The sequence below is a fragment of the Cebus imitator genome, unplaced genomic scaffold (assembly GCF_001604975.1).
Source record: "Cebus imitator isolate Cc_AM_T3 unplaced genomic scaffold, Cebus_imitator-1.0 Scaffold396, whole genome shotgun sequence".
Classification (NCBI taxonomy): domain Eukaryota; kingdom Metazoa; phylum Chordata; class Mammalia; order Primates; family Cebidae; genus Cebus; species Cebus imitator.
The window spans coordinates 124,295-136,023 of NW_016107711.1; the positions used below are offsets into that span (position 1 = coordinate 124,295).

Consider the following 11,729-nt stretch of genomic DNA (forward strand, 5'->3'; position numbering starts at 1 on the left):
CCATGAAGAACAACTTCAGCCCCTTTTGTGCAATTCCAATGTTTCTATGATTTTCCCCTTCTGACTGCCTGTTCTGTAGATTTACCTCCTTATTCAGCCCCAACAATCATGTAAGCCAATTCTGGTGTATGAGTTTGCTAGGGCTGCCATGACAAAGTATCACAAACTTGGTGTAGTAGAACAACAGAAATTTATTGTCTCATAGATCTGGAGGCTAGAAATCCAAGATCGAGGTGTCAGCAGGGTTGGCTTTGTCTGAGGGCTGTGATAAGGAGTCTGCTCCAGGCCTCTCCTCTAGCTTCTTTCTGGTGGTTTACTGGGAGTCACTGGTGCACCTTGGCTTGTAGATTATGTATCGCCCTAACCTCTGTCTTCATCATTACACGATGTTCTCCCTGTGTGTGTGTGTCTCTCTGCTTCCAATTTTCTCCTTTTTATAAGGACACTAGTCATATTGGATTAGGACCCAGGCTAATACCCTCATTTTAACTTGATTAACTCTGTATCAATCTTATCTCTAAATAAGGTTACATTCTGAGGTACTGGAGGTTAGGACTCCAGTATATTTTTGAGGCAGATGTAATTAAATCTGTATCATCTGCCTCTCCGGTTGAACCCTGGATGATATACTCTGTGTTTATCACTTGGTCACATTCCCTAAAACAGCTTACCAGAAACATTGGTTTCTCCATTTGTCCCATCTCATGTCTCCAGAAACATTGACTCATCCTCTGATATGGAGATGTTTAAATCTGGGTGTAAGAATGCTACAATTACTCAGCTCCCACAAAGACGGCCAGGGTTAGAGATTTATCAGAAAATGATTTATGAAGCTATCGTTAGAATTCTAGGGCACCTCAGCCAGCTAGACTCTATAGATATCTCAAATGAGGAGTGGGCATTTTAACTATAACGTGGCTTTGCCATCTGCAGTTGCTTAATACCCAATGAGAATGAACAACTTGGTAAGCAGATAACTGGCTTTGTGGGATTTGGAAAGAAGAATCATGGGTGTGCAAACCTGCAAGGAAGCTGGTTAGGTAGTTCAAGTGTCCAGGGTCTGGAGTTGGTGAAGATATTTCATATTTCTGTGTCTCTGTTATGCATTGCACACTTGCTTGTGGCTAAGTGTGTCTCACCTGATTTAATCCTCACTACATTCTTATTAGGCATGCATTGTTTTCCCTTAGTAGGATTGAAAAAATATGAGTCTTAGATGACTCTTTCTTAAGATTACATATTTAGTAATGATCAGCCAGGATTCAGGCATACATACAGTCACTCATTCTCTGTCCATCCCATATATGTGAATTTACCTACTCACTAAAATTTATTTATAGCTCTAAAAGCAATACTCATGTTGTTCTCATCATCATTCATAGGCATGTGAAGAGTGACAAAAATGTGAGTTGTTAGACACATGTTTCCAGATGAGGTGAAACAAGGCAATGTTTTGCCTTCTTGCTTTAGCCTTCCTCCTATAAACAAGTGTCCTTTTCATGATCTATTTAGTACCACTATTTTTTTCTTTTTTCATTTCTGTTCTTTTTATTGGTGACCTCAATGTTTAAAATGGCCCCAAGCATAGTGCTGAAGTGCCACCTAATGTTCGTAAGTGCCTCAAATAGAAAACACTTGTTAGATAGCTTCATTCAGTCATAGTGCTGTTGGCCATGCATTTAATGGTTATGAATTCATGGTAATGAATCAACAATATATATTAAATAGGGTGTCTTTAAGCAGAAACACACATAAAACAAGGTTATATACTGATCAGCTGATGAAAATGTACCTTGCAGGCACCTAACTACATTTCTCAGAAGCGATGGCTGAGTATTCTCTTATTCAGTGTCCATGGTGACTTGTAGGACATAATTACTGCAGATAGTGAGAACTGACTGCCTCCGTGTGGGGCTCTGAAGACTTATCACAAGGATTATAATTAGGAACCAAAGAGTTGGTGACTCTATCATCTTACCTGCTTTAGGAATGAAGGAGATTGTAGCCTGAAAGCCGCTGAAAGTCTCATTCTTATCCGATCAGAAGCTGATGAGCATGATGCTGGAGGGCTTAGCACAGGGGTGGGGACATCATAGCCACAGAGCCGAGCTCATTGAAAACCAACCCAGTCAAGACATTGTCAAGCACTCAGCAGATAGCCATGACGTTGGAGAGAAGAAAAAAAGAAAATCATCCTTCAAGTAATTATTGTGAAATAAGCTTTTCTGATGAATGCCACAATTCATTTTCAAAATAAAGGCAGCCCACTCCTTAAATAGGTAATTAATCACATGATATTTCAGTTTGGTTTTCTTTCCCAGACGCTCCCACCCACAATGCTGTTAAGGGAACTGGTTCAAGACTCGGGACTTGTTTCAGTGGAACTTTCCCCTTCTGACTCCTAGTTCCTCCTGGGCCTTTCACATCTCCCGTTTCAGTGGTTCTTTGATTCTCCCTCTTTATCTTCCCTCTTCTAATGTAGAAGACAAAAGAGTGATGGTGACACCACAGGGAAGGGTGGAGGTGGTGCAGGAAGGTAAAGGAAGATTGATCGGTATTCTTTTTACTCCCATCTCAAGACTGGGTCCAAATGCAAACCAGAGTGAACTGAAGCTCACGGGACACAAACCTATTTCCTTCTTCCTTTCTACATCACTGTGCACTGTCACATAGTCGGAAGTGCAGTCTCCACTTTCTTCTATTTCCAGACTCTGAAATGAAAGCTGAGAAGACAAAAAGTTAGATCCAGATTAAACACTCTGAGTGAATTACCTGGCTTTGATTCAGCAGAGAAATTTGGATTGCTCAACTTGTTCTGGAGTAAGACTTCAGATGAGAAAGTTAGTGGACCTGTGATATAGAATCCCTTTTCCAAGGAAGGGATTCTATATCACAGGCACTCTAACTTTTTAAAACAGCCACCAAATATGGCCAAAATCAAAGGGCAGGATACTGTGCAAATATTTTAGCTTCCTAGCAGCTCTAAGAGTTTAGAAGAGCTACCCCATGGGGATTTTTTTTTCACTGGAAGCAACTAGGCACTCAACCAATTGCATATATACAAAACTGCTTCTCTGGACATCTTAGTGTTATTCACCTGGTTCCTGATGTTTCATCTTGAACCTCTAGTTCTCCTGAATCCAGACTGAAATTAGTTGTGCCCCTTGAGACCATGTCTTTCTACCCAGCAGGACATATCCAGCTCCTCTTCTCACCTACTCTGTCCTATTGCCACTAAATTTCCATGCCTCACTGCAAAATTCTGATAAGGCACAGATACAAGTGATTCTAATTGCTGATATAAAACAAAATATCATCTGAGCTACTGAAAGTATTTGCATAGGTGGGCTCAGAGTCAAATGTAGTGAACTTGGGGAACTCATTACAGAGTCAAGTGTAGTGAACTTTGGGAACTCATTAATGTGCATGAAAAAGGAAATCCTTGTATGAGTTAGAGTTGATTTTGGATACTAAGCTTAAATGTAAACCTCAGCAAAATTCTCAAGTAGATTATTTTGTTACGATGAATAATGACGTAGAAAAGAAAGGTGATCACCTGGAATCAAGCTAGGTTCACCAAGAATAAATCATGACAAACCTTTTCTCATAGTTTCTATCATCGTGATGCTGATTGACAACATAATATTTCATTTATCTCTATCCTTGAGATCTCCATTTTTTGCTGTCTTAGAAACTTAGCAGTAAATATCTTTATGCATTTGCCTTTTTTCTTCTCTTATATTATTCCGTGCATCGGCACTTGTTTTGTATTAAGCAAAGGGAGGAGTAATATCTAGACAGAAGGAACAGTGTGAAGGAGGAACAAAGAAACAATAAAAAGTGATCTTGGAGCAGTTTGGTGAGCACTAGCCAATGGAATTTGAAGTGAAGAGTGGTGGGAGAAAGGGCTGATGAAATAGGAGTTTGAATTTTCACATACAGATGGTGGGGATTCAATGGGACCCGGACTCCGAGCAAGGTGCAGAAAGGATTGTGTGGATGAAATAAAACTGGAGGCAAATAATTATTAATGGTGAAGGTAGGTTTGGGGAGGGGGACATGTATCAGAAATAAGATTCATTCAAACATTAAACCCTTTCTGGGATACTTTCTGTGAAGGGGCCCTTTTGTCTCCAAGTCAAATGGTAAGCACATTGCTATGACTTGTAACACCGATTTTCAAATTACTATCTTAGATGAGTCCTGCAAAATGATGCTGTCACTGGCAGGGTATGAGAACATCACCTCACTGGTGCACCACACTCAAGATTTAAATATTGAGGAGATATTTTTCAATCGCTTCTGGCTCCGGCATTTTCAGATTTTCAACTAAATTTCCTCTTCTTCCTCCTCCTGGAAACATGCTTACAGCCTAAATTTTATCCTCCACCACTAACAACAAATTTTTCTTAATACTGCTGAAAGTGTGGCCCCAACTCTGTTTAGGTTTGAAGAACTTTTAGAAAGAAATCTATACTAACTGCCTCTGTATCATCTTTTCCTGCTCACTCATAAATCCTGTGTGGTCTTCTTTCTGTCATTAATGTCTGACTGAACGTGATATTTCAGATACCACCAATCCCAACTGCTCTCAATTGTTCAATTTCCAATCTAATTATTCTGCCAGCTTAGGGAGGTGTGGGGTGCGGACTGGACACTTCAGTTCTCAGTTCTCATCTCTTTAAGTTCTAACTTTGTGTGGTATCCAAACAATTGGTTACATCTTTCTGTTTGGTTTGGTTTGTGTTTTAAGTTAAAGGCTGCATTCTCCAGGCTGACATAAGAACATATCAGTTTGGTTCTCCTCCCACATCTCAGAGCTCTTTCCATATCTTAACTACATGAGAACGCTGGGACCTCATCATCCCTCACTCCTCTCCCCTTTATTTTCTACTCTCCATTCTCTCCATCATACACTGTCTTGTTTTCAGTTATTATTTTAAGAGGAAGACCTATAAGAAAATGCCTCACCCCAATCTCACCCTGACTGCAGTCTTACTTCCACCTCCCTGGTGATACCTCTCTGCAGATTGTTCATTAGTGTTTAATGGACAAACAACCATAAACACTGCTAATCAAATGTGGAATAAACTCCATTTCAAGCCGTTCAAAGGCCTCCATACATTGACTTCTGCCTTGCTTTTCACTGCCCTCTCCAGGACACCTAATACCCTCTTAAACCAGCGATTCCCTGAGCCTGTTCTGCACTGCATCCTCTAGGCTTGCTCTGCCCTTTCTGCTTCAAAGATGCTGATTTGGACCTGATTGTCTTTGACTGTTGTTATCTCTAATTTACAGTGTGATTTGTGAGCAGTTTAATAAATAAGGAAGAAATGCTTGTTTCTGGGAGGGACTCAGAAAGTCACCAGTACAAAGATTTTTGTGTTTTTTTTTTATTTTTTGATACGGAGTTTCACTCTTGTCGCCAAGGCTGGAGTGCAGTGCACGATCTCGGCTCACTGCAACCTTCATCTCCTGGGTTCAAGAAATTCTCCTGCCTCAGTCTCCTGAGTAGCTGGGATTATAGGCGCGCACAGCAGCTAATTCAATACAAAGATCAAAGCAGCACTTTTTTTTTTTTAACAAAAAGGAAAAAGCACAGTGTCATCTAGTGGTAAACGTGTGTAGTTTCACGGGAAACTGGGCAGACCCATTATTCATCAAGTATTTATTGACAGCTTTGCGTGTCAGATGCTGGGTTCTAGGTAGTGGATAAATCATATAAAACCTCTGATCTCGTGGTGCTTATGTTAGCTAGTTTGTGAATTTGCCATAGCTGAGTAAAGACAGCTAAAGTCAATACCTTAATTAGATGATGTTTAGGGACTTGAAAAATCCAGTTACAGTTAGCCATGTCACTGTAGTTTTCAGGATAGTTTAGACTCTGTATGAGGCCTTCTTCACAAAGGACAGTTAAGTAACTGCAACCTGAATCTGAAACATGAGAAAAAGTCCAAACAGATGACACCATTTAAGTAAAGAAGAATTCTCAATGTTCTCCCTCCTGTCTCCTGAAAATGATGCCTATCAGTTGCAGTTTCAGACATTGTCAACAAGAAAAGAGGTCGCGCATGATCCTCCAGAACTCTTCAGCCCTTCTGAACTCACTTGGATGGGCGATCACTACGAGCTAGTAGGGTGAACTCGGGTTGAGGGGGAGACTGCCCCCTGTTCTCTAGCTAGCCTGTGCCCCTCTTCCATGTGGAGCCAGTTGGGCCTTGGGAGAGGGATCCCTGCCTCTCACCTAATTCCTATGGGGCCTAGGCTTCTACAGAAGGTGGGGATAGTTATGTGATAAAAGTAAATGGTTTTAACAGGAATGTAGTTTGGCTTAAGGGCTTTATAGGTAAGATTAAATCCAGTTGCATAATCTGTGGCATCAGAGATGAATTTCAGCCTTAGAAAATTAGAGCCAGCAAGAATGGATGAAGGGAGGCTTTCTCCACAAAATTTTCCTGCAGGATGAGAAAAAAGATTCTTTGTTCAGCATCTAGAAAATAGTTCCCATTCAATGATTTAAGAAGAACAGAACTTGCCATGATATTTCAGGATTTTCCAATCTCAGTCTTGGCACAATTGACATTTTGAGCCAGAACCTTCTTTGTGTTCTTACTGTCCTGCATCTTTTGTAGAATGTTTAGTAGCATTCCTGACCTCTACCAGTGACAATCCCTGCACCTGTGACAACTGAAAATGCTTCTCAGTCATTGTCAAATGTGTCCTGAGGGTTAGGGGTACAATATCACCTCCAGCTGAGAACCACAGAAACGCCATTCCATTTCCGTTTCTTATAAGTAACCTGTTTCCTTCTCATGATTGTCTATTTGTATTTTCCTTCTTAGCTTGATGAGGCAGGGAAAGTTCGTTTTCACAGCTAGGAAAGCAGTGACCTGTCTGGAGGTCCTGAGAGGCCCTGGAATATATCTAGAGTTTATTCTTCAGGGGTTCCAGGTCTGGCAAATAGGTCTAGGAAGCCTGGTTTGATGAGAAACAGATTTGGCAAATAATTGCCCTGTGACCTCGCAGCCATCAGCCAGGCTCAGGTTTGGTTCCTTCTCACTCCCCATTCTGAGTCTCAAAACTGAAGTCAAGCAGTGTGGCATTTACAGATGGCTCAGTGCCACACATAAGATAACCAAGGCCCCATTCAGCCCACTTGGCACTGGTTTCCATTTGACAATGTGAAAATCCACTCACCGATGGGTCTGTCTTCTAAAGAATACGTTGACAGGTAATTGTGGTGACAAGATTCAACATCTAGGTGGGCAAAATGGAGCAACATATGCATTTCCTCTGGCACCAGCAGGGTCCAGACACACTGTCTGTAGGCAGATCATGGAGAGGGCGTCATTTCTAGACAGAAAATTACTATCACAGTCCAATTAGTGGGCACAGCCAGACTGGAGGTGGGAGTAAGGAGGAGGAGTGCAAAGGGGGTTACTCACTGCTTGCTCTCATAATAAAGGTGGAGGCTTTCTGGGAAGTGCAGCTCCCCCTCAGCCCCACTGACTATGCCATCCTGCTCACTGCACCAGGCTGGGAGGGAAAACCAGGAAAGTCAGGGTGAGCTGTGCAGGCTTACCTCAACAACCCCTTCCTCCAGAAGCTGCAAACACCAGAGTCTCCTGGTTCTTCTTGATGTACTCTTTGTTCTTCATGAAATCTTCTCCTGTCTTTGCTTCTATGATGCCTTTTAGGCTCCTTTTAGATACTGCTTGACTTTGAGATTCTATTATTGGTTTTGGTTTTCCTTTTTTAACTCTTCTCTCTCTTTTTTTTTTTTTTTTTTTTTTTTTGAGACAGTCTCTGCCTGTCTCCCAGGCTGGAGTGCAGTGGTGCAACCATAGCTATTCCCCTCAGCCAGCTATCTCCTTGGGCCCTGCCCTTACAGGCCCCAGAGGATTCATTTTTTGTCTATATAGATAGTCTTGCTCTGTCACCCAGGCTGGAGTGCAGTGGCATGATTACAGCTTACTGCAGCCTCAAGCTCCCAGGCTCAAGCAATCCTCCTGCCTCAGTCTTTCGAGTAGCTGAGACTACAAATGTACCACCGCAGCTGGCTATCTTATTTTTTGTAGAGATGGGGTCTATGTGGCCTAGGCTGGTCTTAAACTCCTAGACTCAAGAGATCTTCCCACCTTGGCCTCCCAAAGTGCTGGGATTACAGTGTGAACCATTGTGCCTAACCAAATCCTGGTTTGCGACTTACTAGCTGTGTGAGCTTTGGTAGAAAGTATTTATCCAGTTTCAGTCTTTGTTTCTTCTTCAGTTCAATGGGGATGTCCATTGTATTCATGAATGTAAGGCTTGTGAGTATTAAATGGGACAGTATCCAGCTCATTGTAGGTGCTCAGCAAATGGTGATGTTATTATTATTACCCTTTTGTTAAAACGAATCCATAATATGCACTAGAGAGAAACACCATAGGTGTCTAATGATGTTCTTATTACAAATGATTTGCCACAGGATTTCTAGACAAGAATCAACTCCTGGAAGTTATTTCTAGTGATCCCTTTTAGGCCTCAAAAGTGAGGGATGTACCTTGCCATGAGTTTGTCCAATGAGCCAGACCCCCAGAACTTGCTGTATGATGGGGTGGGCTCGTCTGAGCCTTGTAGTTTCTCAGTGGTGGGTTAAATTGCTGGTCCTTTACAACAGTGATTCTAGGACATTGAATTAAAGTGCTATCAGCATAGCTGCATTAGATAACATATTGGAAAATGCTATGTTATGTTCTTAGATCATAACATAACATAACATAACATAACATAACATAACATAACATAACATAACATTAGAAAATGCTATGTCTCCATTCTTAACTTTGCACACAGAGCTCAGTCAGAAGCCACGTCCAGGGAGTGCTTTTCATCCGGCATCCTCACCCCATCTGTGCAATGGAGCCTAAGTGTTTCTGCTCCCCTCCCTGGGAAGACATCTGCCTTGTTTCCTGATAAATAGGGCATCCTTCTGTTTGAAATATTATTTGCCACTGTAAAATGAGATGGCTGTGCCCAGAATTCTGAGAATTGATGATGTTTTCCCACAGGGAGACAAATGCTTCCAGCACTGTGAAAGACGTGCATAGTTGCATAACTTGTGGATAAAGTTATTTCAATTAGTTATAAAGATTATACCTTTTGTGACACATGCAAGGCTCATAAAAGCTCACTACCTCTATTTTTCTGTGATAACATTTGTAAATATAAACATTATCTTGTTAATAGTGCTTCTTTAAAAAGCATTATCTTGCTGTTCTACATGGATGAATTAGAAACACTGTTTTTACAGCGAGGAAGCTTCTTCAGACAAGACTGCTGCCTGCCAGTGGGCCCCCATCATTCAACCGGAGGCTGCACAGGTGTTAAGAGCAAGATTTGGGATGCCTGGGATGAGTGAGAGGAGGCCGAGAGGAACTGGGGCTGCAGAATCCAGGGCTAGCTTCATCACAGTCTTTCAATATGTGACGGTGAACCTTATCCCACAGACCAGAGGGACTAGTTGTTATTCTGTCTCTGCTAAAGACAAAGCAGCAGAAAAACAGGGTCAGAAGCGGCAGGAGCATTTAGGTTCGTTTCTAGAAAGGTAGCAGTCTGCCAGTCAATGCTAGATGTTTCTTTCTTCTTTACCAGGGGGTTTTTAAAAATATATTTTGTTGAAGTATTAGTTTGAACCATATGAAATTGCTGATATTTGAGTGTTTTGACCTATAAAACCAGGAATTTCATTCAGTTCAACCTAAAAATAACATACACAAAGAAATGTATGCTATTCATAATTGTACAGCTGCCCGGAAAACTCCCCAATCTGCCAAGCCCCCTTCCACCACCCTGACTTCTAACATCATTTGAACTCCATAGAAATGGAACCATAAAGCATATGCGCTTTTGTGTGGCTTTTTTTGTTGAACATGTTTTTGAGATTTATCTCTGTTGTTGTGGGTAGCTGCAGCTTGTTCATTCTTGTGTGCTCCAATTTATTCATTTTACCCATGGACATAGGGGATATTTATCATTTTTGGCTATTAAACAAAATGGTGTGATTGGTTTTTGGTGAAAGTATTTGTCATTTCTTGTAGGTATATATGAAGGGGTGGAACTACTGGGTTTTTTCATCAGAAGTTCTTAAGGATTTGGCCTGTCTATTCAGCTGTAACTCTAAAACCGATATTTAGCCTGTATGATGCTGTGATCTCCATCTGCTGAGCAGCTACCTTGCAGAAAGCATGCAATGGGACTGGCAAGTGACAGGGCCTGGCAAATGGGTCCCTTTCTGCTGGAGGGCAGGCAGCATGGCATCGTGATAGAGAAGTGAAGCCCTGACTCTGCTGTTTATAAAGATGTGCCCGAGCCTCCTCATCTATAAAATGGGGACACTATCTCACCTCCTAGGGAGGTTGTAAAGATGAGGTGATGTGAGATGTGCCAGGTGCCTTGCACAAAGATGGCACATAGTAGGTGCTAATCCAGTCTCTTTTCCTCCCTCCTCCTTCCTCCTTCCTAGAACTGAGGTGGATACAGGTCAATAAAAAGATGCCTGACATCACAATGTAGTAATAATAATAATAGTAAAATAATGTGGCTCTCAAAACTGCAGGAGAGAGCTGAGCCTTGAACTAGGATTTAGAAATTTCCTGGGAGACATCTGAATCATAATCTAAGAAAAAGAAATTGCCAATATGTAAGTATGAGTAGGTATCTTTTAAGTGACATCTGTTGCACTTTGGTTATAGAAAGGCAGGGTGGTGGAGAAGGAAACACATATTTCCTACCAAGAAAGAACACTTTAATGCCTACTGTGTGCTACCTTTGTACTAGGCACTTGTCACAATCATATGCTTTAATCATGACACCTCTCAGGAGGTAGCATTGTTGTCCTGATTTACAGAGTTAAGGGTTAATGCTCCCTCCTTCAGAGAGCTCTTACCAATTAACAAGAAAGCAGAAGAGCTCATCAACAGAAAAATGGGCAATAGATATGAGCAGAAAACTAACAAAAGTTCGAAAACTGACACATTTTAAATCTGTGATTCTTTGTATGTTGACTTTTAAGTTCAGAGGTACATGTGCAGGTTTCTTACAGAGGTAAACTCATATTATGGGGGTTTGTTGTATAGATTATTTTGTCACCCACATATTAAGACTAGTACCCATTAGTTACTTTTCCTGATCCTCTTCTTCCTTCCACCCTCCACCTTCCAGTAGGCCCCAGTGTCTGTTGTTCCCCTGTATGTGTTCGTGTGTTCTTATCTTTCCACCTATAAGCAAGAACATGTGGTGTTTGGTTTTCTGTTCCTGCAGTAGCTTGCTAAGGATTATGGCCTCCAGCCCCATCCATGTTCCTGCAAAGGACGTAATCTTATTCTTTTTTATGGCTGCATAGTAGTTCATGGTGTGTATGCATCATGTTTTCTTTATCCGGTCTACCATTGATGGGCATTTAGGTTGATTCACAAATGTCTTTGCTATTGTGAAAAGTTCTGCAATGAACATAAGTGTGCATGTGTCTTTATTATAGAATATAAACCTGTGATTTCTATAGCAATGCAAGATATGCACCTGAAAAGAACAAAATAATGAATATACATTAGTAGAAGCTTTTTATGTGCTACAATGAAAGAATGTGCAGCTATTAAAATTAGTTACATAATAGGTAGGTAGTTGTTAACTTGAGAAGATACCTGTTAACCATTGTTAAGTGATAAACGCAGCTTACAAAACTGTGCGTG

At 41.2% G+C, this 11,729-nt stretch overlaps 1 protein-coding gene across 1 annotated transcript; it reads right to left on the bottom strand.

Moving 5' to 3' along the window:
• Positions 1–702: 702 nt before the first annotated feature.
• OVCH2 (ovochymase 2) lies at positions 703–10,299 on the bottom strand. Its single transcript, XM_017508564.2, is given in 9 exon segments — positions 703–776; positions 1,979–2,071; positions 2,074–2,109; positions 2,630–2,723; positions 5,804–5,937; positions 6,318–6,455; positions 7,198–7,322; positions 7,446–7,536; positions 10,215–10,299. Coding segments are annotated over 9 exon segments (870 nt in total).
• Between the last annotated feature and the right edge of the window lie 1,430 nt (positions 10,300–11,729).